Source organism: Ovis aries, chromosome 14, assembly GCF_016772045.2.
Source record: "Ovis aries strain OAR_USU_Benz2616 breed Rambouillet chromosome 14, ARS-UI_Ramb_v3.0, whole genome shotgun sequence".
In the NCBI taxonomy this organism is placed as follows: Eukaryota; Metazoa; Chordata; class Mammalia; order Artiodactyla; family Bovidae; genus Ovis; species Ovis aries.
The window spans coordinates 13,801,421-13,827,778 of NC_056067.1; the positions used below are offsets into that span (position 1 = coordinate 13,801,421).

Below are 26,358 nucleotides of genomic sequence, written 5' to 3' on the forward strand. Positions count from 1 at the left end.
CTAGTTGACCCTCTCTTGCAGGATGGGCATGTGCACCATGGAGCCCTGGGCAGACTGGGCCGAGGGTGGGGGCATGAAGTTATCCCAGGGAGCCCAGCAAACAAATGCCCACTGAACACCAGCCGTGCGGCCCAGTTACACACCCGACTACATTGCCAGAAAGTTACTGTAAACTTAGCAGCTGAAACAACTCTATAACCTCACTGTTTTATTCTTTTACACGTAATAATAATCCTTGTTGCACTATCATTACATTATTATTGATATAACTACATAATTTTTGAAAGTTATAGGAGCTTCACTTCCCTGCTGAAAGCCTCATTGCCTCTGTTTTATCAAGAGAAAGCTGCAAATCCCTAAACAGGTGGATGAACCTCCCAAGGTTTGACCCCCCACCTCCCACACCCCCTCCCCCAAGGCTCCCCCTAGTGGAGCCTCTGCCCTCCTCCCAGTTCACAGGTGCCCAAGCCCCACCAGAATCAGGGGAGACCACCCAGGGAAGGGGGTCCCATGGGTGAGGACACCCATGCCTCAGGCCCCCCCGGCATTGACACAGGACCCCAGAGAGGGTCTGCTGGTGGTGAAGGGTTAAACCCTGGGGTTGGCAGCCTGGGGCCTGCAGAGTTGAGGAGAGGGGATGCCCAGAGGGTCAGTAGCCTTGAGTCCACTGGGAAAAAGGCCAGCTAGCCCTGGCACCCTGGGGTGGACCAGTGCTGGATAGGCCCTCGAGGCTCAGATACAAGCGGTCAGTGGAGAGAACTTCCTGTGCAAGGGCCAAAGTTGGACTGGGCCCCAGGCTCCTGCATCTCTTGGGCCACCCCCCAACCCCGGACCAGGTCCAGCTCATCCTCCCCCTGGAGCCCCCATCCCCAGAGGTTGTTGAAGAGACAGATGGCGCAGAGCAGGGATGGACTAGTGAGAGGAGAGGGTGCCTGAGGGTAATCAGGGGACTTGGGCACTCAGCGCCCCCCTTACCCCCTTCTACCTCACCTATGGGGGCAGAAACTCAAAAACATTCAGAGGGCTCCTCCATCCAGGTTTGGGGTCCCTGACCTCAGAGGCAGGATGGTGGCCTCCAGGAACTATTTAGCATCAGGGCCTCGGAGCCTGCAGATGGAAGGGACTCCCACCCTCCACCCCCACCTTGGAGCCCTGAGTGCCAGGGATACAGTCACTGCCGGAGCCCCCGCCGCACCCCGGCAGCCTGGCCTCCTTCCAAGCAGGCTACAGGCACAGATGGTGCTGCACCTGCTCAATCTAGAGAGGAGGGCAGAGGCCCCATGCCTGCTTCTGCCACGGAGACCAGCTCCCACACAGGACACTCCTCACTCCCCTGCTCGAGGTCCGCAGGGCACCCCCTACCTCCTTACCCCTTGCCCTCCCTGGTTCTGAGCGACACACCAGGAGGTAGGGGCTGGGAGGGGAGAGACAGCCTGCCCCTTCCACCCAGGCGTTTCCAACCGACGAGGAAGGAAAGGAGGCAGCAGGCAGGGCTGGGCTCTCTTTCCTGTATGCTATCCGTAGGGGGCAGCAAGGGTCAACCCGCCCTGAGGAGCTCCACCCACAGCGGGAACACTATATGAACACGGCAAAAGTGATCGGGCCCTCAAGGCGCCAAGCGCCTTGCCTTGGGACTGGAGCCTGACGGCAGTCTGGGTAAAGACATGGCCAGTGCAAAGGCCCTGAGGCAGGAGCACGAAGGTGCTCAGTGTGAGGGAGAATGTTCGCAGCCTTTCTGACAGGCATCCTCTCCACCGCCTGACCCAGAGCCCAGCTTTCGGCTCCGCCCTGGACACGTGCTGTCACTCAGCCGCAGGCCCCGCCCCGCCCCGCCCCCGCACACGTGCTGTCACTCCTTCGCCAGTACACTTGTGCTGTCACTCAGCCGGGTCCTGTCCCAGCAGAAGGCGCCGCTCCCGCTGCCCGACACTCTGCCCGCCGCCTGCTACCGGCCCATGGACGCCGCGCTCCTCCTCGCCCTCGGGCTGCTGGCCCAGGTAAGGCCGGGCGCCGCGCGGGGGTCGCTGGCCCCTGTGCTAAGCGCCGCGTCTCAGAGTGGGGCAGCCCGGCCTCCGGGACCGCTGGCTCTGGGCTCCCGTGGGCGGCTGTGAGCTGAGGGGCCCGGGGTAGGCTCTGGGTGGGGCAGCTCTGTCCAGGGCTCTGTGCCCCTGGGGGAGAGTAGTGTAACCGCCCCCAGTGGACAGGACGGGGAGCCAAGTTCAGGGACTGCCAGGAGAGAGGACCCAGAAGGCCACCCTCACGCTGGAGGTGCTGGCCTCAGCCCTAGAGTCGGGGGGTATTCAGTCTTATGGGGTGCATGGGGAGAGGGGGCATCAGGAGCACCCCTGGCTGGAAAGCCTGGAGGCCAGGTTCCGGCCATGTCGACCCCCCATGAGTTGGCAGCTGACCCGCCTAGCTGGATGGGGCAGCTCTGCCCTCCAGAAACCCATTCTCCCTGGGGAGCCCCATGCCCAGTAGAGACAGGTCCCAGCACACATAGCCTCTGCCTCCACACTTCCTGCCAGCCCCCCAACCCCCACACCCTGAGGTCTCTGCAGCCTGGGAGCCAGCAGGTGGGGGGAAGCACAGAGCCCCCACTCTGCACATGGGCACCCTTAGATTCGACCACATCCTCAAACCCCTTAGCTAATGGGCAGGCACTGGGCTGGGCCCAGGAGTGCCGTGTGTGAGCCAGTGCCATTGGTGAGGCCAGAGGGGATGGCCTCGGGCCTCTTAGACTGGACAGGTGATGATCACGGGGGCGATGAGCCATGCTTAGGACCCGTTGCTTGTTGTTACACTTCCACACCCACCAGGGCTTCCCCTCTCATCCCCACAGACCCTCCCACAGTTCCGGTGTGCCAGCTTGGGTTTCAGCCCCTGGCAGCTAAGTGCCTGTCATCTGGACCCTCCAGCGGCTGGCCCCTCAGGCCTCCAGCCCCACAGCTCCAGCCACCTCCACGCCTGCCTTTGGGCCCTTTCACTGACACCCCCACCCCCTGTAGACCATGCTCCCCACTCCCCACTGTTGTGTCTAGCTAGCTCAGAGAGGCCATGATCACCCTCTGCCCAGCACAGCCCAGCTGCCCACGACCTGCGCCCCTCAACCCCCTGCTAGGAGCTCATTGGGTGCAATGGGCTCTCTGCTCCTCCCAAGCGAGGCCCAGATGCCCCACACGCTCCAGAAGGCTCTACTCGCTCCAGAAACAGCGTTCCAGCCCCTGGTTCCCAGGGACCCACTCCTTCGAGACTGAGGGTATCATCCTCAGACCAGGTCCCAGGGGAGGGGAGGAGAGCTCAGATTCCTCTCCCCTCCCGCAGGGCTAGAATGCACCCCCTCCCAGACAGCTGGGACTGCAAGGATTCTCGGGGGGCGGGAGTGGGGGGTGGACCAGTCAGCGAGCCTGGCTGCTCACGTTCCTGCACTCAGCCCAGCTCAGATCAGCACCCAAACGAGGGGAGCGTCCCCTGGACCAGCCCTCCCCAACCCAGCTCAGCTTTCAGACTTTTGTCCCTTCCTATCCAGCCATAGGGGTCCTGTGGCCACTTCCTGGACACACCTTCCTTCCCCTCCAGGAGGCCCTGAGCAGGGCTGTCTGGGGTGGGCCCCTGGGGTAGGGCCTGTTGACCAGACTCTGTGTACCCATTGCCAGCTTGGTGGGCTTGACGGAGGCTCACCTTCCCCCTGCCTGTGTCCCCTGAAATCTCAGCCAGGGGGCTTCGCATGTGTCTCTTCAGAGCCGGCCTCTGTCAGTCCCTCCTCTGTGCCCATAGTGTCCCCAGTAACTGGGTCCATACTGGGACCCCACCCCGGGACCCTGCCCCGCCTGCGGGTAGGGAGCAGATAGTTCGGAGCCAACCCACACACTGCTGGAAGGGGCCCCCAGCTCCAGTGACCTTGCACTTGTGTGTGGGGACACCCCTCCAACATCACTTCCAAGCCTGGGTTCCTCAAATTCTAGGGACCAGGTGGAGGCCTGGAGCTTTGGGTCATGTGGGTGCGGTTTGCCTGGGCCAGGGAGAGGCCGTGGTACATTGTGGGCAAAACGTTCCCAGTCTGGTTTCCCCCGCAAGCTTCCCAGGCCTGAGCCCCTTCCCCCCACCTCCTCGGCTGGAATCCAGGCCACCCCGTTCCTGGACGGCCTGGCAGGCATCAGGCATGCCAGGAATGGAGCCAGCTGTCCGCCTGGCCCAGAGGCCCTGTGGTTCTCCCTTGAGCCTCCCTCCAGCTGTTGCAGGCCTCAGTGGAGGGACAGGATGGTGAGGCAGAGGACAGCTGTTCCCCCCACCCCCACTGGGGCAAGCACCATGCTCCCCGCTGTCCCGCCCACGGTGCTAGGGCGGCACCTCAGCTTCCCTCCCTGCAGCCCTGCTTACTGTCACGCTGATGTGGGGCTGATCCCCTGGCCTGTTCTGGAGGAGACCGTGTGTCTGCTGTGGGGCTGCCCTGTACCAGGACTTTCCTGTTGCCAGGGGGTCTTCAGAGTCTGCAGAGCCCCCGGGAGCATGGCTGAGGTTTCCTCCCAGAGGCCACGTGACTCAGCAGAGCCCCAGAACCCCTTCCACTGTCCGTGTCGGCCTCTGATTGCACCGGGCAGGGAGATTGAAAACACCTGTCTGTCAGCCAAGACACATGGGGGTCCCCTGCTCACCACTCACAGGGGCCTCTGGAGGCCACAGGGCCGGGAGCTGAAGCAGGCTCTCCCTGCTGTCCCACTGGCTGCCCTGGTCACCAGCGTCTCTACCCAGCACAGAAGAGTGTCCAACTCTTTTCCCCGGGCCCCTGGGAGACAGCCTGCCTCGTAATTCTTTGTTCTGAACCCGAGGGTTGGTGAAGACAGCAAAGAGCTCTATGGGCTGCCTCCAGGCCCCCGGGCAGGATGGACCCCAGCGGAGGTCAAGGGCAGCTGACTGCCCCTCTGGGGCTCTGGCACTGTTTTACTTCTGTACAGTCGATGGTAGGGATGGATCCACCAGGGACCCCAACGCCACCCCACACGCAGACCCTCTGAGAGGTGGGGTGGAGCCCGGTCCCAGTCTCCCAGTCCTACCTCTCAGCCCCGTGCCTGCCTGGATTCCCAGCTCAGTAGGTCTGGGGTGAACTGGTGGAATCTGTCCGTGATGTTTACCATCCTGGTTGGTTCTGATGACAAGTCAAGCTGAAGTAGCCCAGCCACACGGTGGCGGCCAGGTGGAGAAGGCACCCCACAGGTCCCAGGGGAAGAGCGGTCCTGAGCCAGAAAGGCCCCAACAAGGAAGTTTCGACCTCGGGGCCTGGCCCTTGGTAGCCTGCAGCTGGACAGTGTCACCTACTCCAGACCTTGCCTGGTCTGGGGTGGGTAAGACCGTTCTGCCCTTGTTGCTGGTTTGTGGGGTGCTCACCACACGGCTGGGCTCCATGAACTCCAAATGCGGTGGGGAGCTCTTTTACTCAGGAGCCTTGGGGTTGGGGGCCCAACAGCAGGGCAGGGGCCTGGCATCTCTAGGGGTTCCAGGTGTTGTCTTCAGCTCTTGGTTAAGGGTGGGGCTGAGGATAAGCTTTGGGGAGCTGCTGGACCCCCACTGGGGGAAGGAGGTCCCTGACACCCATTGCTTCTTAGTGGCACGGGGGCTTTGGTGAGCTTCTTCCGATCAATGTCCACAGTTCTGTCCACGTGGCTTCATCCTGGCCCCAATGTTTTGTGATGCCTAGGCAGCTCCTAGGCCTTCACTGACCACCAGTGTCTCTGGAAAGGGGATGCTGGGAGAACAAAGGACAAACCGAGACACATTCCCAGAGTGGGAAATGGGCTGCAGCGCAGCCCAGGCCCCCACCCCTAGCAGCCTCTCATCTGGGGGAGGGGCCCCTGCCAAGGCTCCACGGCTTCTGCTGACCTTGTCACCTTGGGCTGGGGAGAGTCTGGTGGCCAGGACTCCCCGAGCCCACCCAGGCCACTTGCCCTGTGCCAAGTTGGTGGGCATCACGGGGTGTCGCCAAGGCCGGGGGTGGGCAGGGGTCAGCCAGAGGCTCGATGGGGAGCTGCAGGGGGCTAAGGGCCAGTGCAGGTGTGGACAGGGCAAAGTGTGTCCCTCAGGGTCCCTCCAAGAGCCTGAGGTCAAGAAGTACCTGCAGACTGTCCCCCACACCTGCCCAGCCCAGCCCTCTATCACGCTGAGGTCAAGGCAGGGCCTCTGTGTCACTGGGCAGCTCAGAAACACTCCTCTTGACAGAGGTTCCAGCATTGGTGGTCCTGGGGCTCCCAGCTCTGCTGCTCCCTGAGGGCCATCAAGAGGGGCAGGCAGGGTGGAGTAGGGGGGCAAAGGAGCTGCTGCCTTGAGATGCCTGGGAAACAGACACCGTCCCCCGAGCCTGTGACAAAGGCCAGCAGGTCCTCGCCTGGCAGGAGTGCCACACTGGCTTGTGCTTGGTGAGAGGCCAGCAGCCAGGGAGCTTGGAAGCTTCGCAGCCATCTGTCAGGCCGTGGGGAGCTTGGGGGCCTGGTGAAACGCCTGGTCCTCTCCCCTAACCGAGTTTGCTACTTTCTGGACCGCAGGCTCCTGGCACTTCAGGTGAGAGGGGAGGATGGGCAATCAGAAGTGTGGAGGTGGCCTGGGGCCCCTGGGGAGGCTGGCCTTAGTCCAGGTGTTGCTGTGGTTCTGTAAGCAAAGTGTGTGAGGACCCAGCTGGGCAGAACAGGGAGGCTGTGCTGGGGAGCAGGGCATGGGCCAGAGGTTGCCCAGAACAGCAGCCTCCTGACTGAGGGGCTTCTCCTCCCTCTCAGCCCCCACCCCGAGACCCCGCACTCACCAGTCACTTCACCCTCCTTTCCTGAAGCCACCAGCCCAGGTGGGGGGCTCATAACAATGGCACATTGCTCACATTCTTCTATAGCCACGCCAAGCTGGGTCCCAGCAATGCCCCCATCCCACCCCATCTCGGGCCCTGACAGCCCTCATCCAAGTCCAGCCAGGCTCCGTGTCCCCCAAGACTGCACCAGCCTCAGCCCCACTCACCACTCGGGGAGTGTGGAGGACCCCTAATATCTCTATGCTCAGCCGGCCACAGTGCCTGAGCCCAGGCTCAGACCAGCCGCTGCCTGATCAAGGAGCGGACACAGAAACCGCATGCTTCAACCAGGCCTCAGGAAGCTCTGGGCATTAGCTGGGGCTGCTGTCAGCTCTACCTCAACCCCCAACCGGGTTCCTTCTCTGGGCCTCAGCTTCCTTGTCTGAGTGTGGCAGAGGAGTGAGCTCACGGTGGGTCTGGGAGCATTTTGGCTGGTGCTCTGTCTCCCACCAGGCTCCTTAGTGGTGCGGTTCTGAACCCAGAGCTCAGTAGGTGACAACCAGGCAGGGCCTGGGAGGTGGTGATGTGCCCACTCCTGCCTGTTGGGTAGACTTGGGGGAGCATGGTAGCCTTACACAGCAGCCCCACCCGCTGTCCTGCCTCCCCTGGCCTGATTCCTGGAGGAAGAGGCCTGTGCAGGGGGGACCCTGCACCCTCCCCAGTCTGGCAGAGGAGGCCTGTGGTGTGCACAGCTACCCTGGGTGTGGGACGGATGCCCCTGACCCCTCCTCTTAGGACAGAAGCGTTGGCCTGGTCAATCTCGATCAACCCTCAAGAACTCAAACCGTGGTGAGGCCTGGGATGGCCGTGTGTCACCCCCACTGTCCCCGGCCAGAAGCACCACAGTCACCTCTGGCAGATCAGCCATGTGGGGGGAGGCTGATCTCTTCCTGCCCCTCCACCCCGTTATCTGCACTATTTACCCACAAAGTAGGGGGAGGCATGGGAGGGCTGCCCAGCTTGGCCCAGCTGTCTTTTCTGGACAACCCACCTCCCCCACCCACTGTCTCCCCAGGATCCTGGGAGCCAGGCCACCTTCTGTCCTCCTGAGTTCCCCATGCCACCCAAGTCCTGGCATCATAGCCTCCCCTAGCCACACCAGGGAGGACCTGAAGTCCAGGGTCGGGACGTCCAGCCCTGGCGAGGGAACACTGGGCACTGCTGTGCTGGTGACCGCCGTTCTCCTTCGTTGCAGAGCTTATGCCCCTCAGCAGGGGTCCCCAGGCTGAGGCGGCCCCGCACCCTGTACCCCTGGCGCCGGGCACCCACGCTAGGTCGTGTTCGGAGAGCCTGGGTCATCCCTCCCATCAGCGTGTCCGAGAACCACAAGCGCCTCCCTTTCCCCCTGGTGCAGGTGAGGGGCCAAGTGGAGGGGGGCGCTGAGGGCATATGCTTTAGGAAGGGAAAACCCTGGGGCCACAGGCCGAGCGACTTCGTCCCAGCTGGGGGAGGGGCAGAGAACTAGGGGAGAGACCCCCTCCCCTGGGGGCACCTCCGCAGCCCGTTTCCTGGCCCGCAGATCAAGTCGGACAAGCAGCAGCTGGGTAGCGTCATCTACAGTATCCAGGGGCCTGGTGTGGACGAGGAGCCGCGAGGCGTCTTCTCCATAGACAAGTTCACGGGGAAAGTGTCCCTGAACGCGATGCTGGACCGGGAGAAGACCGACCGCTTCAGGGTGGGCCCCGCGCCGCCCCGCGCCGCCCCGCCCCGCCCATTCCCGCCGGGGCCCCGCCCATTCCCGCCGGGGCCCCGCCCACACCTCCACCTGCAAGACTAGCGTCCTTAGTTGGGGGGCGCGGGCAGGTGTTCAGGGTCGCTCGCCCATTGGACAGATGCGTGTGAGCAGGCTGCGTCCTGCCCGGGAGGAATGGGCAGCCGGCAGCAGGGTGGGCGTCAGCTTTCCCAGGTGTGGAGGGTTCTCCCCCCAGCCTGCTAAGTGTGGCGGGGACGGGACGCCGTTGGGGAATCCCACGGAACTGGCCACCCACAACGCAGCTGCCCCATAGTGACCGTCAGGGTCGGGTGGGTGGCATGGGACCTGCCCCTTGGAGGTGTTGGGATTGTGGAGCCTGAGAGGAAGGGCGCGGGGAAGGGAGTCAGGACTGGATGAGCCAGGTGTGGAAGAGGGGAACCTGGAACTCACCCGAGTCTCCTGTAAACAGAAGCTCAGCCCCCCAGCCTGGCCTAGGGAGGGAACTTCAGACTTTGTTTTCATGTGCCCTGAATCGTCGCCAGACTTTGCGAGGCTGGTTCCCTTACGCTGAGTCAGAGAGCGTATTTCCTTGGAAGTTGTATCAAGTCCATCCTCCAAAGGGACAGGAGGTGGCTTAATTTAAAATTTCACGTGTGGAGAGGAAACTTCAAAAGCAGCCAAAACCATTTACAGAAAAAGGGCCCCGAGACCAGGAGCACTTAGGAAGCGTTCCAGCCACACTTAACACAAGGCTGGCAGGCTTGGTGGCCGGCCGGCCTGCGGGGAGAACGCAGGCGCCCCCTGGTGAGGAAATCCCGCCTGCCCAGCACTGCCGGGCCGCGGGCCGCTTCTCACCTGTTTGCTGCAGGAAGCAAAATCGGCTCTCACTGTCCCTGTCGCCCTCGTGGGAGCTACTGGAAATTGGGGGCCACAGTGCCAGCCCTTGCTGTCTGCTTCACTAGCTCAGGGCCTTTGCTCTGGACCTGGGGGGGTCCACCCTGGAGGAGCCCACGGACCTGGAGATCGTGGTTGTGGACCAGAACGACAACCGGCCTGTCTTCAGGCAAGAAGTGTTCACTGGCCGGGTGCTGGAGGGTGCTGTCCCAGGTGAGCCGGGAGGGGTCCCGGTGGGGGAGGGGGCTTTGCCATGGGCACTGGTGGGTCAGAAGTCCAGGATTTCCCGTCAGTGAGAACTTGAGAGGTCCTTCAGAGAGTCTCCAAGATGGAGGGAATTTCCACGGGTCAACTCAAGTCACTTTCTGTTGCAATATAAATTTCAATGCCCCAGTCTTCCAAAATGCAGAGATGGCAGGTCCTGGATGGCAAACCTCTGGTGGTTTCTGTTGCACTCCCCTCCCGCTTCTGCCTCCTGCCCTTCCTCTCCCCCCAACCCCTCCTTCCTCTTCCCCATTTCTCCTTCTAAATAGAAGTGAATTCACATAACGTAAAAGTACACATTTTGAAGTGAACATTCAGTGGTGTTTACCACATTCACAGTCTTCTGAAACCAGCACCTCTGTTCCTTCCAAAACAGTCTCAGGCCCCAGAGGAGAACCCCTGATCATTATCATCACTGCCTTTACTGCTTATTAATTCTACACTTTGATTGCAGAACACTCCACCCTCTATCCCTCATGAGTCTATCCCCCTGATTCTGATCCAAGGAAGACAGACATTGCAGACAGCAGTCTACCCCTGCCGCTCCCACCCTGGTCCCAGGGGCTCCAGTCTGATCCCCAGCCAGTCGTGCTGCAGAGGTGGGAAGGCTCAGGGTCGCCACCGAGGCATGCCCCTTCTTTGCCACATGTGTGTGTGTGTGTGTGTTTTATCTGACTGTGCCTGGTCTTAGTTGCAGCATACAGGGTCTTCAGTTTCCGCACTGAACTCTTACTTGTGGCACATGGGATCTAGTTCCCCAACCAGGGATTGAACCCGGGGCCCCTGCTTTGTGAGCCGAGAGTCTTAGCCACTGGACCACCAGAGAAGTCCCCACGTGTGTTTATTTCATCCCATTTTGTGCTTTTCAAGACTTAAAATGACAACAATTTCTTTTTTTGTACTTCTAATTTCTCCTTCTGACATGGTTTCAAAGTTTGGGGAAAGTTGCCCCAAATCCCTCTATAGGCCTCAGAGAGGTGCACTGTGTATCATGTTTGCTTCAAGCACTATTTAATTGTTTCCCATCCTTCCTGTCTGGACCTGGTTACAGACATGAGGCCTTCAGAGCACACACTTCCTGACTTAGTGTCGCCATCATCAGGAGGGCGACACTGACACGGTAACATCTCGCCTACAGCCTCAGTGGGTGCATGGGGAAGGGCTCAGCCCCCTGCGTGGGCACCAGTGGCTGCGGCGACCTCGGCCCCTCTTCCTGCTTCCACGGGGCACTCCTCCTGCTGTACCAGGGGAGCCCCTGTGTGTTCACCTCCCTGGGGGCCACTCCCTGGGGAATGGTGTCCCACCGTCTGGCATGCTCACACAGGGGTGATCTTGAAGATTCCCCCTTGTTCTGGTTGTGGGGCAAGACTGATGCCCCCACCTGCTCATGCGCCCTTGTTGGGGACAGTTCCTGGGTCACTAGTCTTCACAACGCTGCCTTTTGTTTTGCAAACTTTTATTGTAGCAAAATGCATGTAAGAAAATTTACCCTCATAACCATTTCTAAGTGGCTTTAAGTCCATTCACATAGCTGTGCAACTACTACCACCATAGAATTTTCTCATTTTCCCAAACCAAAACTCTGTCTCCATTAAATACTAGCTCTCCATTTCCCCCTCTTCAGCCCCTGGCACCTACTGGCTACTTGTTCGTGCATGACTTGACTGTGTATGGGTGAAATCACACAGCATGTGTCCGTCCGTGTCTGGCCTATTTCACGGAGTGTCACGTCCTCAAGGTTCGTCAGTGTGGTGCCCAGGTCAGCATTACCTTCCTTTTCAAGCCTGAATAATACTCGCTGGATGTTTGTACTACATTTTGCTGATCTGCTTATTCTTCAGTGGACACTGGGGTTGCTTTCACTTTTTAGCTCTTGTGAGTAGTGCCGTACTGGACGTGGGTGTGCAAATATGTCTTTGAGACCCTGCTTTCAATTCCTTTGGGTACGTACCCAGGTGGGATTTCTGGATCATGTAGCAGTTCTATTTTTAACTTTTTGAGGATCTTCCATAGCGTTCTCCATCATGGCTGCACCATTTTTCATTCCCACCAACAGTGTAGGAGGGTCCCAGTTTCTGCACATCCTCACCAGCACCTGCTGTTTTCTGTTTTGTTGTTGTGTTGTTAGCAGCCATCCTGTGAGGCTGCTAACAAAGCAGGGGCCCCAAGTTCAACCCCTGGTTGTGTGGCTGGTGTGAGGGGGTATCTCATGTGGTTCTCATTTGCTTTTCCCCAGTGATTAGTCATGTTGAACATTTGTTAATGTGTTTATTGACCATTTGTACATCTTCCTTGGAGAAAGGACTGTTCAGTCTTTTGCCCATTTTTGAATAGGGTTGTTTGTTTTTTGTGTGGTTGAGTTTTACGGGTTCTCTACATATCCTGGATATCAGATCCCTTATCCCTGATCAGATAGATGATTTGAAAATGTTCTGTAGATCTCACAGGTTGTCCTCTCGCTCTGTCGATGTGTCTTTTGATGCGTTTCTGATGCATCATGAAGTCCAATTCATCTGTTTTTGTTGCTGTTGACTGTGCCTTTGTTGTCGTAAACAAGAAATCATCGCCAAATCCAGCGTTGTAAAGCTTTTGCCCTGTGTTTTCTTCTAGGAGTTTTATAGTTTGGGTTGTACATTTAGACTTGATCCACTTTGAGTTGTTTTTCGTATGTGGTGGTAAGTAATTCCAGGTCCAGCTCCATCCTTCTGCAGGGGGATATTCAACTTTCACAGCACCGTTTGCTGGGAGACAGCCTGCTCCCTATTGAGCAGTCCTGGCGTCTTGTGTAGCCTCACCTGCCCAGGGGGGTGAGGCTTATTCTTGGGGTCTCAGTTCTGTTCCACTGGTCTGTGTGTCTGTCTTGAGGGCAGATGTGCACGGATTACTGTACCTGTGGAGAAAGCTTTGAAATCAGGAAGTATGTCCTCTTAACTTTGTTCTTTTTTCAAGATTGTTTTGGCTGCTCAGGGTCCCTTGAGTTAGACAGGAACTTTAGAATGATTTTTTTTTTAATGTCAAGGAAACATCCTTGGGATTTTGAGAGGGCTTGCATTGAATCTGTAGGTCACTCTGGATGGTACTGACAACTTGGCAGCAAGTCTTCCAACCCATGATCATGGGCTGTGTGTCCATTTATTTATGTTTTCTCCAACTTCTCTCACCGACGTTTTGTAGTTTTCATTGTGGAAAGTCTCTCGCCTCATTAGTCACAACACTGACATCCTGAGGCATGTGTAGTCACTGTGAACCTTGTCTCTGAATGGGGCTGTGTGGCTGGACCCCCTCAGGAGACACATAGGTACTGTTCCCAGAGATGCCCGACTTTGGCCACTAGTGAGGAGGGTGTCTGCCAGGCGTCTCTGCTGTGATTGTTGTACTTTTCGTGGAGATCCTTTGAGATGGCGCAGGTGGCCCCTCACGCTGAAGCAGCAGCTTTGGTGTCCCTGAGGCTCCTGCCTGCCAGGTATTAACTGTCCTGATGGTTGGGAAGTGACGGGGTCCTAGTTCCATCTTTTCCTCTTTGTCATCACTTGGCTTTCTATTATGTGATAGAACTTTCAGTCCTCCCTTTATGAATGTATGTGTTTATGTGTCACCCACCAAGGTGCTTGGCCTCCTTAATCAATAGAAGTTATTCAAAGGCCAGGCAAGAAATCCAGGCAAGGCTTTACTGAGGCTCCTGCAGCTGCAGGAGGCGGGCAAATACAAGAAACAGGTTTCCTTGCTCACTCCCCAAGTGGGGCCAAGCTTGTTCCTTATATGGGGTGAGGGGAGGGGTATCCAGGGTTCAGGGGCCAGGCGGGAGGTTGTGGCTTAAATGGTTTGCCCACCCCTTAATGGGTGTTGAGTGCAGGGGGCATGTACAGTACCCTGCTTTTGCTTCCAACCCCTTTTTTGCTTTTCAGAAGTGGTAGTGGCGGTGGGGGGGGGGCGTTTGGTCTTTTAAAAATCTTGTCCATAATTTGACCCACTGCGCATGCACACAGGCATGCATCTACTTTCAGTCCCTTATAGCTTCTTTGTGTTTGTTGATCAAGGAGAAGTCTGTCCAGATGCAAGCACTGCAGCACTGGGTCCCAGGTCCCAGCCTGTCCCATATGTATTTTGTTTTTATATGTCGGTCTGCCTTTTTGGAGCCTCACTTCATTTAGTGAGTTATAATTCTTTGCACCATTATTTTGAAGCTGAAAGCTTCACTGATAGAAACTCATCGAAGCAGCCCAGGTCCTTTCAGCAGCCGGAGCTGCTCATGTATACAGAGTCTAGAGTGTGCGTTCTTGGATGTGTGTTTGTGCATATATGTGTGCTCACTCACAGCCATGTTTGTACATGTTTCTACCTTCACAATTACAAGTCACGAGTCCTCCCTGGCACTTCTTCTTCCAGTCCAACTCTGCGGGATCCCTTCTGGGTCCCCTTCTCTGATGGTGAGAAGCTGGGCTCCTTTTGCAAGTTTGCTCACTTGCTCGATCATAGAGAGCATGGCAAGTGCTTTAGGAAGCACTCACTTGCACCGCAGTGCCTGTTCTAAGCATTCTTTTTGGCTTCAGCCTGGGGTCCAACATTGTGCCTGGAGTTACCTGGTTGGTAGCCCCCCACCTCTAAGGCTAGGCCAGTGGTTGGGTCATTACTGCTCATCAGACACCAGAGTGACTCTCAGATGACCTGACAGGGCCCAGGAGGGTCTGCAGCGAGCCCAGTCACGGGTTGGCGGGCAGCTCCCCAGATGGCTGAAGGCCAGCCCACCTAACTGGGTTCACTTAGTACACCTGAGCTGGGGTGGGGGTCAGGCCTGAATTGCTGCAGAGGAAAAGCAAGGTGGGCACAGGTGCTGAGATGTCTCCAGGGCCTGGCGGACCGCCCCCCACCCCCCGAGATTGGGAACACAGGTGGACACAGGTGCCGAGTGCCTGGGGGGCCCATGTGCCCCTCTCTCCTGAGATGTGGGGCCATGTTTGCTCCAGAGTACAGGCACAACCTGGGCACTGCTTCACTCTGCATGTGGGGCTGAGGTCAGGGCCTGCTCAGTGGCGGGTGCACCGGCTACCTCCCCAGGGGCTGGTTCCCAGTGAGCTCGCCTGGTCCATCTTGGGACCCTATGGGAGACAGGTGTCAGCTGTGTGCACTGGACACCCCGCCTCCTCCCCCACAAGCATCACAAGCCAGGATGCTGGGATGTTCGTGTGTGCACAGGTTGACCGAGGGCCTGGAACTGGCACAGTTGCATGCCGCAGGGGAGCGGGCGACCCACCCTGGAGCTGGAGGCTGGCACCCCTGGGCATCACCCCTGCATGTCCCTGCCCTTCACAGGCACCTACGTGACCAGGGCTGAAGCCACGGATGCGGACGATCCGGAGACAGACAATGCAGCGCTGCGGTACTCCATCCTGGAACAGGGCGGCCCCCAGCTCTTCAGCATCGACCCACTCACGGGGGAGATCCGCACGGTGCAAGTGGGCCTGGACCGCGAGGTGAGGCCACATGGCTGTGCCTCGACAGCTGGACAGGGCGGTCCAGACTAGGGGCCTAACTGCCGCAGACACTCCCAGTTGCCCTGAGCTCCTGCAGACCTGCCCCGTGGGTGGTTGTGTAGTTGGATGCAGAGACAGTATGAGGGGCCCTCAGCTTGTTTCTGTTAAAAAATCTCCCTCACCCCACTGCCTGCAAAGCAGTTGGGCTCCCTGGCCTGAGTTAGGTCCACCAAAGGAGCCCTTCACCTCTTGGGCCCCACAGTGTCTGCTTATTCTCTGTGGGCCCCCTGCCGCCCCCTGCTGCCTGGCTTCTGTGTGGCTTTGGCACCTCCAGGAAATCCTCCTTGGTTTCCCCAGGGCCAGTCACTATGTTATCTGATCTCTGTCCTCTCTTGGCCATTGCTGCTGTCTCTCCAGGGTGGAGACCCACCCCCATATGCAGCACGTGTCCTCCAAGCGTTTATCCGATTCGACAGCTGACCTCTTGCCTACTCACAGGCTGGGGCAGGGTCTGGGATCAGCAGTGGTGCCGTCCAACCCTGAGAGGACAGGCAGCCTGTTTTGCTCCAGAGCTTGGGAGCAGGACAGGAGCTGGAGCCTTCTGGAGTATGCCTGCCCTTCCCCCCGGGCCCTAAGGTGGCCAACCAGCCTTGCCCTTCGCTCCACCTGGGTCTCCTGACCCTCTGTCACTGTGCCCCCAGGTGGTCGCCGTGTACAATCTGACTTTGCAGGTGGCGGACATGTCTGGAGACGGCCTTACCGCCACAGCCTTGGCCATCATCACACTGGAGGACATCAATGACAATGCCCCTGAGTTCACCGGGGACCAGGTGTCACCTCTACCTGCTGTTGCCCGGGGCTGCCCTCCCCCCATCCTGGTTGTCGGAGGACGGGGAGGCTGGGTGCTCAGAGGAGGCACCCTGAGTGGGTTGTGCAGGACCCCCGGCTAGAGGCCAGCATGGGGCCTGTGAGCATATCAGGAGCTGGAGGGCCCTAGAGGGAAGCCACCGAGACTCTGGGTTAGGATGTGTCCCCAGTTCCTCCTGGGTGGCGGTGGGGGCAGCTCTGCCCCCTGGGGAAGATGCGCCCAGGGCATGGCTGAGCCTGGAGGGGGCTCCCTGGGTCCTGGACTCCCAGAAAATAGGTAGCAGGAGGGTGAGCCCCCAGGGGACCATTACCCACCCCTGCCTGCCAGTGAATAATGGGGCTGGGTTCCCACAGTTCTTCATGGAGGCTGCAGAGGCTGTCAGCGGAGTGGACGTGGGGCGGCTTGAGGTGGAAGACCGGGACCTGCCCGGCTCCCCCAACTGGGCAGCCCGGTTCACCATCCTGGAGGGTGACCCCGACGGGCAGTTCACCATCCGCACCGACCCCAGGACCAACGAGGGTGTGCTGTCCGTGGTGAAGGTGAGCTGAGGAGGGTGCCTCTCGTCACACTCTGGAAGCCTGTTTGGACCCTCTATGCATCCTAAGAAGGGAGCCGAAGGGACTGGGAACACGGACTGTGGGCTGGGGCCATGCTGACCGCACAGGGCTGGGGCTGGAAGGAGTGGGAAGCCCCCAAGCCCGTGTGTTATTTCTGGTATTTTGCCTCTTAATGCAAGTGATCCATGTGCACAAGTACAGACCTCACGTGTCAGCCAACCAGAGACAAAACCGGCAGAAGGTACATGTGCACACATGCACATACACACCCGTGCCTACAAACATGTGCCTATACACATCTGCAGAGAGACACAGATGTAGTTGTCGACATGTGAAGACCTTTCTTGTAAGAGACTGACTCGAGCTGGCCAGCCAGGTTGTTGTGAGGGCAGCTGATGAGTCCAGAGTCTGCAGGGCTGCAAGAAGCTGCAGAGTCAGGAGCTGAGGCTGTGTCAGAGGCAGGATCCCACTTTCCCAGGGGAAACCTCAGGCTTGCTCTCAGAGATTTACCCACACATGAGACCCACCCAGGTTCTCCAGGATCATCTTTATTTACAGTCAGCTGGTCGTACAGGTCAGTTCAACCACATCCATCAAATACCTTCTTAGCAATAAGACCCAGATCACTGCTTGAGTCACTGAGGAGGAAGCCTGGCCAGGGGATGGAAACTGACCTCACAATACCTTACAGAGGCATTTGAGTGTCAAGAGTATTTTCCTGTTATTCTCTCTTTATAGTTTTTATCTTTCCAAAGCTACAAAGAAGAAGGAAAGAAGGTGCTCCGAGGACAGGCCAGGAGGGGTCGGCCTATAGCTGCCTATGGGTGCCCTGAATGTGGGGTCCAGAGTCCTGATGGGCTGCCACCCTGCTTCCCCCTACAGCCCCTGGATTACGAGAGTCGGGAGCGGTATGACCTCAAAGTGGCCGTGCAGAATGAGGCCCCCCTGCAGGCAGCTGCCCCCAAGGCCGAGCGGGGCCAGGCCAGGGTCAGCGTGCAGGTGCGGGATGTCAACGAAGCGCCTGTGTTCCAGGAGAACCCTCTGCGGACCAGTTTAGCTGAGGGGGCCGCCCCAGGAACGCCTGTGGCCACCTTCTCTGCCTGGGACCCTGACACACAACAGCCACAGAGGCTCAGGTAAGGGCCCACCCCTCTGCATCCTAGCCAGGCTAGGAGCACAGCTAAGGGTAGGCAGCCCTGTGTCCTGAGGATTCTCTTCCCATGAGAGACCCAGTCCCAGGGCGGAGGGCTTCTCTGTGTGGTCACTGAGGGCTCAGGGGCTCTCAAGGGCCTGTGTGCTTGTTCACACGACCTCGTCCTATAGGCAGGGCTGGGCTCCATATGGCACACACCTACACAGCCAGTCTGTGTTGGCCAGCCTCTGGGTGTCTGGCCCTGTCCATTCCAGGGAGCCCTTGCTCCCTGGGACTGGCTGTCACTGTGTTGGATTTCACCCCTTGCCCTGGCCCTGTTCATCTGTGTCTGTCTCCACTGTGCCCACCACTGTGTCTTGGCTGTCACCTGTGGCCATGGGGCCCTGGGAAGCTCCCTTGCCCTCCCCAAGCCTCAGTTTCTTCGTCTGTTGATTGGGACGGAAAACACCAGCTTAAGGCTGTGGGAGGACTATCCTTAAAGGGGTGTGTGTGTGTGTGTGAGTGTGTGTGTGTGTGTGAGTATGCGCCCATCTACACATGACCACTCACCTCTGGGAGTCGTGCTCAGGCTCTGGGCCATTCTGCACCCTCCTCCCCTCCTCGCCAACAGCTACTCCAAGGACTATGACCCCGAGGACTGGCTGCAGGTGGACGGGGCCACCGGCCGGGTCCAGACCCAGCGAGTGCTCAGCCCCTCATCCCCGTTCCTCAAGGATGGCTGGTACAGGGCCATCATCCTGGCCAGAGATGATGGTGAGTGGGGAGCCCAGCCTGGTTCCTGGGCTCCCTAATCCAAGTTGCCCAGGGGCTGAGAGTCGGGCGCTCCACTCAGCAGACTTACAGGGTGGGTGGGGGCTCCACAGGGGCCAGGGGCCCACTAGGCCTCTCCCACCCGCAGCCTCCCCACCCAGCACGGCCACTGGGACCCTCTCCATTGAGATCCTGGAGGTCAACGACCACGCCCCTGAGCTGTCTCCGCCGTGGGGCAGCCTGTGCAGCACACCAGACCGGGGTTCCGGCCTTCTCTTGGGGGCCACGGATGAGGACCTGCCCCCCCACGGGGCTCCTTTCCACTTCCAGCTGAGCCCCAGGGTCCCAGAGCTGGCCCGGAACTGGAGCCTCAGCCAGGTTAATGGTGAGCCCCCCACACACACCCCTGGGGTTCAGAGTCTGGGGGAGGTTCCCGCTGGTGCCACATCAGTGCACCCTCAGGCCCGGCAGGGATTGGTTATCAGACTCAGAAAACGGATGGGGAAACCGAGGCCTAGCATGCCAGGAGCGCCGTCCAGTCGGCTGCTGCCCAGTGCACGGACACAGAGAGGTACGGCCGCCCCCGGCCCCTGCTTGACCGCAAGCGCCCTCCGCAGTGAGCCACGCGCGCCTGCGGCCGAGGCTCCGGGTCCCGGAGGGGCTGCACCGCCTCAGCCTGCTGCTCCAGGACTCCGGACAGCCGCCCCAGCAGCGCGAGCAGCCCCTGAACGTGACCGTGTGCCGCTGCGGCCAGGACGGCGCCTGCCTGCCTGGAGCCGCTGCACTGCGGGCAGGTGGCGCGGGCATCAGCCTAGGTGCCCTGGTCATCATGCTGGCCAGCGTTATCCTGCTGCTCTGTGAGTGCCCGCAGGCCCTTGCCCTTGGACCCCAGCTTCTGGGCAGCCCCACCCGCCCTCAAGCCCCGCCTCCTGGCAGCCCCACCCACCCTCCGGCCCCGCCCTCCACCCTCGCGCTCCACCCCGACCCGACACCGACCTCCGCCCCGACCCCCACCCAGTGCTCGCCCTGCTGGTGGCCCTCCTGGCGCGGTTCCGGCAGCAGTCCTGGGACAAGAGGCTTCTGCACGGACTGCAGGACGACCTCCGGGACAACATCCTTAACTACGACGAGCAGGGGGGCGGGGAGGAGGACCAGGTGAGGGAGCCGGGGCGACTTACAAGTGCTGAGGGTAGGGCCAGGGGCCCCAGCTGGCCCGCAGCCTCCCGACCCGCGACGATTGCGGCTGACCCGAACGCGCTCCATCCGCCCTCAGGACGCCTACGACATGGACCAGCTGCGCCACCCAGCAGAACTGGTGGCCTTTGGCGCCCCCTCGGGACGGCCGCCGCTGCGCAGAGACGCACCATTCGGCCGAGCGCGCCCCCAGGCGACCCGTGCGCTGCCCACCAGCCCCGCAGACATCGCTGACTTCATCAACGACGTAGGTGCCCCGAGGGCGCCCCGTGCCCCCTCCTCCGAAGCCTGAGGCATCGCTCTGGAGCGGGACAGGGAGGTGGTGGCTACAGACTAAGGGAAGAGAAATGCCCAGAGGAAGCCTTGCCTCTAACCACCTTCTGGGGCAGGGGCAGCGCAGGGCTCAGAGCTGCTCCGAGTACCCTCGGCCTCCACTTAGGCCTTCTCTGCCCCCTCCCCTTCCCAGTTCCAGGCCTCGCCCCACCAGGTGGCGGAGGTCACCAAGCTGGCATGTGCTGGTCCTGAGACCCTGGCCTCTCCACAGGGTTTGGAGGCCGCAGACAGTGACCCCAGCGTCCCCCCCTATGACACGGCTCTCATCTATGATTATGAGGGGGACGGCTCCGTGGCGGGGACACTGAGCTCCATCCTGTCCAGCCTGGACGATGAGGACCAGGACTACAGCTGCCTCCGGGAATGGGGCCCCCGCTTCTCCCGCCTGGCTGACTTGTACGGGCCCCCATGAGGGCGCCAGAGAAGGGCTTTCTGATGGGGACCTACACTGCCCTGTGGAGGTCACAGCCTCCTGGACACAGAGGGCAGACCTCAGGGGCAAGAGCGGACACGCCTAACTGGGCTGTGTGCCTGGGAATTCCAGCGGACCTCCATCAAGGTGGAAGATGGCTCTGGGCCCGACCCTGGCTCCTTGGTCAGTCTGGTTTCCCCCAGGGGAGGTCAAGGTTCGGAGCTGGAGTGGAGTGGCCAGAAGGAGGCACCCCTTCTGCCCCCGTCAGTCACCTAGCATGGGGTCAGGCCCAGTTCCCAGCTGTGCCTCCCACCCACACTGACCTTATCTCTGTGTGAAAGGACGCAGCCCGGGGGCAAATGTGAATTAAAAGTGTGCTTCTCTCTTCCTTGTACAGTTGGCCTCCCCCACCTCAGTTCCACCAGAGCTGTGGCAGCTGGCTGGTCCCTGGCTGCTCCTGGGGTGGGGGGCTGTGGGAGGGGATGTGGATGCCAGAAGCCCCTTTCAGCCAAGAGTGGAAGCCAAGAGGGAAGAGCCAGAGAGGAAGCCAAGTTCCACGCACACCTTTATCTTTCCCACTTGGAGGGGGGCCAGGGACCCTGGAAATAGGCGGGCTCCCCACCACCCTCCCAAGACCCTTCCACCAGCACTGGTGGATGGCAGTGTCTCTACAGCCTGGTCACCCCTCCTAGACCAACTGTGTTCCTGCCCCAGGGAGGGAGGCTGGCAGCAGGGGCAGGAGGTCTTGGCGTGAGCAGCCCCGGAGGAGCGGGGAGCGGCACAGGCGGTCAGCATCCTGCAGTGATTGGGGCAGCGTGCGGCCGCGGCTCTCCGGCAGCAGCAGGACACACAGCAGGGCGAGGAGGGCAAAAGATGTGAAAAGCACGTGTTGCAGGAAGAAGCCATGCCGGCCGTGCATTTTGGTGAGCGGGGCGGCTGCCTGGCCCAGGAACCCAGCTGCCAGCACCAGGCCCAGCCCGGCCCCCCTGCAAGAGAGGGCGGTAGGACATGGCTCCACAGGGCGCCCAGTGCTCCCAGGGTGGGTACCCTTAGTGGGGGCCAAGGTGTGGGGGCCCCAGGAAAACACCTGAAAAGTCTGGGGGAAAGCTGCCCAGGAACCAAAGTTGTCCTTTCATTAGAAAATCCAGTCAATTTTCCCCTGGAATCCCACCCTCTCTGGCGGCTCTCATCTCTGACAGCCCTGTCCTCCACTCCCGAGCTGATGGGCAGACCATTCTGTGCCCAGCGTTCCCCTCACCACCCAGGAAGAGACAGCTGAACACCCCTCCCAATGGCATGAAGCTGGGGAGTGTGGAGGGCATTGGGGTGTGCTGGCAGGGCCTGCTTACCTGATCACTGTGGGGAAGACCTCAGCCGAAAAGAGGCTGCTAAGGGCGGACACGGTCTGGGAGGCCAAGAGCCCCAGGACAGCGAGGAACAGCACCGTCCAGCTGGGCAGGTCTGGGGAGGAGGAGAGTCTCCCATGCTGCCCACACGCCCTCCCTCCCCTCACTGTGTCTCAGGGCTCTGGGCCTCACCAGCCTTCCCTCTCTGCTCCTGCACTTGGAAGTTGGGGGTCATAGGCTGCCCTCGTTCCAAATTGTTAGTTGATCAATTGTGCCCAATTCTGCAACCCCATGGACCGTAACCTGCCAGGCTCCTCTGTCCATGGGATTCTCCAGGCAAGAATACTGGAGTGGGTTGCCATTCCCTTCTCCCAACGTAGGGATTGAACCAGGTCCCTTGCGTTGGAGGCAGATTCTTTACCATCTGAGCCACCAGGGAAGCCCTCGTTCAATCCAAACCCTTACATTAAACCCCTTCTACTGAATCATTTTGGCCCTCAACTCTTTCGGCCTCAGTTTCTCTGAGTGCACAGTGGGGAGATGATGGATGGGGTGAACAGCAACATCATCCTGCCTCCCCAGCTCTGGGAGGGGGCTCATCTCAGGACTGCCCCCCGACATACACATTGGGCAAACCCCTGGCCAAACATGACAGCCCTGCCAGCCTGCAGGGCCCCACACTCACACTGGGCCCCTGCAAGGAGCAGCAGGGATGCCAGGCCCAGGACCAAGGTGCTCAGCAGCAGGACTGAGCGGCGCCCCCAGAGATCCGCTGTCAGGAGCAGGAAGACGGTGGCTGCTGCCTCCAGGCCAGCTGCCAGGAAGTAGGGCCAATAAAAGCTGGGCTCACTCGGGACAAGGCTGTGCAGGAAGCTGGCTCTGATGCCCCCACTGATGAGCCTGGGAGGGATGCAAAGCTACAAGCCCAGCCAGAGCCAGGTATCTCACCCAGGGAGAAGGTGAAGACCCCTCCCTCCCTCCCTTAGCCCACCCACACCCCCCCTCCTCACGAACTGAAGCCCAGGATGAGTGCGTTCTTCCAGGTGACATGTGTATGCCGGAGCTCCAGGACTGAGTGGTGCCGGGGTTGGGGGTGTCCTGCGCACAGCACATCCAGCTCTGTGGACCAGGGGACATAATGGGGCACCAGTGAGGGGATGACAACCTTCCTTCTTCCTCTAGCACCCAGGTCTCTCTTCTCCCTGGCTAGTCCGTTACCCATAGCCAGGGAACTCTCCTCCTCTGTGCTGTCCTCGGGGTCCACACCGCTGGCTTTGGCAAAGTGCCACAAGATCGTCCTGGCTCGGGCTGGCTGCCCTGTGGCCAGCAGCCAGCAGGGAGACTCAGGGAACACGGCTGGAAACCTGCAGGGGTTGGGTGAGGATGCTGCAGGACCTCCCCGTAGGGCAGGACCCAGTGGGGATACATAGCATATGATTCTTCGTGTCCCTGTCCCGTGCCCACCTGCATGGTGCTGAATGGTCAGAGGGAAGCAATACACATGGCCTCCACAGCGGACACGACCCCAAGTCACTCACCCCCAAAAGAGCAGCAGCAGTCCCGTCGCCAGGGCGCTCAGTCCCTGCAAGAGTTGCCAGTCCTGGGCGAGCAGGGCCAGGCTGGGCAGCAGCAGTGTGCCCACCACTGAGAAGAGGCCAGCCCCCATGGAGAATGCCAGGCGGTTCGGGGGGTCACACAGCTCCAGGCCTGACCAGACAGGGAGAGCCTGAGGCCCAGGCCTCTCAGGAGGACTGCTTTGTCCAGGGAGGTGAGGGCCAGTGGCTGGAGGACCAGGACCTCGACATCTGAGGCCAATGTGTGGCCCGTTCTGTCACCCAGGCCTGGCCACAAAAAGCAGAGCCCACAGGGTAAACAGCGTCTCTCCTGCCTTCTGGAGAAGGGCCCTCAACTGGAGTGCCGGAAAGGCACCCTCTGAAGGGTCAGAAGCCTAGCCTGAGTGGGCGCCTCCCAGGGCCCCCCATGGTACTCACGAGCCACATAGAGGGCGAGGGAGGCCCCTGCCAAGGCCCCCCCTCGAAGCAGCCGCAGAGTCAGCAGGGCGGGAAAGCTGGCAACCAGGGCCTCACCGACCCCCAGGCCTGTGGCCAGCACCAGGGAGCCCACAAACACAGCCCGGCGGCCAAACCTGGTGGGCGGCAGGGGACAGCCATCAGTTCCGTCAGGAGAGCTCAGGGGAGGGCTGTCTGAGCAGGAGGGAAGGGGCAGCGCCTTACCAGTCACAGCCCAGGCCCAGGAGGACACAGCCCAGCAACCAGCCCAGGAGGTGGTCCACCTGCTCCAGGGGCACCTTCCAGCCATCCTCACACACAAGGTTCCTCTGTAGGGGACACCAGCTACCTGTGAGCTAGCCAAGACCCTCCTCTTCCTCTCCTGCCAGAGTTCCCTGAATGTCAGGGTGGAAAGGACACTAGAGGTCCTGCCCCAATGCCTCCCTGGGCAGGGCTGCACCTGCTTTCTCCAGCCATCACCCTCCCCCAGGCTGGCCCCAAGGCCTCTCCTGCACCTCCCCTGCCCTCTGCACTTCAAGAGCCACTTCCAGAACAGGCTGTGGGGCCTTGCTCACTGGCTTTTCCTGGCCAAGGGCCCTTGACCTCAGCTTTGCAGCTCTCTGCCTACCCTGTTCCTTCTCCCTAAGCTTATTATTTTGGGTCACACTACATCAGAGATTTTGTTTTAAAATCTGACTGCTTGTGAAAGCTGGTAGACAAGAATCTCTCACCACACCAAACAGGTGGGCAGGAAGAGGAGGCCCAGAGGGTTCAGGGCCCCAGAAGAGCCTGAGCAGGAATGTGGCAACCCTGTCCCAGTTTCCAGGCAGGTGCCCTTCCTCCCAAGGCTGGGGTGTGGCTGCGGAGCATAGGCTGCCAAGAGGGAGGCAGGGGCGGGCAGGCCTTAGCTGGGAGAAGGGTGAGGGGGTGGGAGTTGTGGGGTGTGTGAGTGGGGGTTGGGGGTGGGAGGTCCCAGTTACCCTCTCCCAGAGTCCTGGGATGTCTCCATGGCACCCCTACCTCTAGGCCAGCCTGCACACACCTCACAGTGGGGAGACCTGCTCTTCAAAACGGAACTGACCAAATCACTCCTTTGATTCAAAGTCTTGGTAACCCAGTCTGGACACCTACACAGCCCCAAAGTCACAGGCGGCTGGAATGTTCATGGCACTGCTGACCACTGTGAACTCACCGGCTCAGCTTCAGTTTACTGCCTCCACCTCCCCAGACCACCTGCCTACCTGGGCAGCCCCCAGCCTCAGACTCTGCCTTTAGGCCTGGCACCCTGCCTACTTAGACATCTGCTACACCATCAGACAGGAAGGGGCTGACCCCCCAATCAAAAGCCCCAGGATGACAGTCCCTGTCGACCGAAGGCAGAAGAGCGGGGAGAACCCGAGGAGGGGACAGAGGGCAGGGGGACGGAGGGTCGGGGAGACAGAGCAGGGAAGCAGAGGACGAGGGACAGAGGGGCAGAAGACCTGGGTGACCGGGCTGCGCAGCAGGTCGGCGGCGGGCTGCGCGTAGTACCAGCCGCGTGAGCAGGGCCGAGCGCCGTCGGAACCCGCGCGGGGCACGGACTCGGGGTAGCTTAGCGGCAGGCAGGTGCTCCGGGCGCGCGCAGGGTCTGAGCCGCAGTGGTGCGCCGGCAGCGCAGTGAGCAAGAGCTCCGAGCTCAGCGCCAACCCCAGCGCCACGCACGGCAACCACGAAGCGACGGCCAGGAGGCACCGGGCCCGGCCGAAGCCGCCAGCCAAGCGCAGAACCCGCACCTCGGGCTCCATCCGAGGCCTCTGCGCTCTGTGGCGGTGGCAGCGGGGCTTGAGAGGGACAGTGTGAGGGGCGGGGCCTTATAGGGGCGGTGTCGGCGGGGCGGGGTTTGAGAGGGACTGTGTCTGCGGAGCAGGGCCCGATGGGGCGGTGTCTGCGCTCTGGCCGTTAGCGGGGAGGGACCTGGGCGGGGCACGGAGAGAGGTGGGGCGGGGCCTTGGACTGCAAAGACGGTCTGGGCGGAACCTGTGGGGAAGGCCCGGGTGAAGGGCGGGGCGGATGGGGGTGTGGCCTGGAGTTGACTGGGGCGGGGCCCTCGAGGACTTGGCAGGTGAGGGGCTTGGGCCCGAGGTCGCGGGGGCGTGGTCAGCGAGACGTCCTGGCGCGGAGCGTGGTTTGGGGCGTGGCCAGAGGGGCACTCACGTGCGCGCGAGGTCGGACCGGTGTGAGGCAGCAGGCGACTCCCGAGGCGGCTTCTCCGTCGACCCCACGGACCCGGGGCGGACGCTCCCCCAGGAGGCTCCGAGCTTGGGCGACGTGCGGGGGTCGCGGGCCAGATACTTCCTGGACCCCATGCCGACATGAGACCAGGCCTGCAGAGCGCGGGCCACCACTGCTCCCCGGCGGCCGGCCGCGGCGCTGCAGCGTGCGAGCGAGTGGCTCCTGCCGTCCAGCGCGGACCGTCCAGCTCCTGTGGCTTGCTCTGACCTTCCTTCGTGGCCACCAGGCTGCGAGCCCGGGGGAGCGTGGTGTCCGGAAGGGAGGGACCCCGCTCGGTGCTGTGCGCCCTCAGAAGTTTGAAACTTACTGAAGGCTTA

The 26,358-nt window shown here is 60.6% G+C and overlaps 2 protein-coding genes across 8 annotated transcripts; one reads left to right on the forward strand and one right to left on the reverse strand.

Moving 5' to 3' along the window:
• The first annotated feature begins 1,879 nt into the window (after positions 1–1,879).
• CDH15 (cadherin 15) lies at positions 1,880–20,809 on the forward strand. Of its 3 annotated transcripts, XM_027977753.2 has the most exons (14): positions 1,880–1,997; positions 8,022–8,180; positions 8,346–8,501; positions 9,482–9,626; positions 14,988–15,148; positions 15,850–15,978; positions 16,370–16,555; positions 17,456–17,709; positions 18,337–18,479; positions 18,625–18,861; positions 19,094–19,333; positions 19,495–19,631; positions 19,750–19,917; positions 20,215–20,809. In XM_027977753.2, the coding sequence occupies exons 1-14, from the start codon at positions 1,956–1,958 to the stop codon at positions 20,413–20,415; spliced, it is 2,358 nt and encodes a 785-aa protein (XP_027833554.2). In that variant the 5' UTR covers positions 1,880–1,955; the 3' UTR covers positions 20,416–20,809. The 3 variants fall into 3 exon arrangements, with proteins under 3 accessions (XP_027833554.2, XP_060254268.1, XP_060254269.1); XM_060398285.1 differs by having other exon boundaries at positions 19,094–19,631; XM_060398286.1 differs by lacking the exon at positions 8,022–8,180 and having other exon boundaries at positions 19,094–19,631.
• On the reverse strand, positions 20,775–25,602 carry SLC22A31 (solute carrier family 22 member 31). 5 transcript variants are annotated; one of them, XM_027977754.3, is made up of 9 exons: positions 25,252–25,602; positions 23,996–24,099; positions 23,753–23,907; positions 23,300–23,468; positions 22,980–23,125; positions 22,772–22,880; positions 22,447–22,661; positions 21,765–21,876; positions 20,964–21,401 (listed from the first exon to the last, which is right to left on the reverse strand). In XM_027977754.3, the coding sequence occupies exons 1-9, from the start codon at positions 25,552–25,554 to the stop codon at positions 21,104–21,106; spliced, it is 1,611 nt and encodes a 536-aa protein (XP_027833555.1). In that variant the 5' UTR covers positions 25,555–25,602; the 3' UTR covers positions 20,964–21,103. The 5 variants fall into 5 exon arrangements, with proteins under 5 accessions (XP_042086721.1, XP_027833555.1, XP_042086722.1 ...); XM_042230787.2 differs by lacking the exon at positions 20,964–21,401 and adding an exon at positions 20,775–20,885 and having other exon boundaries at positions 22,772–23,125; XM_042230788.2 differs by lacking the exon at positions 22,980–23,125 and having other exon boundaries at positions 22,776–22,880.
• Between the last annotated feature and the right edge of the window lie 756 nt (positions 25,603–26,358).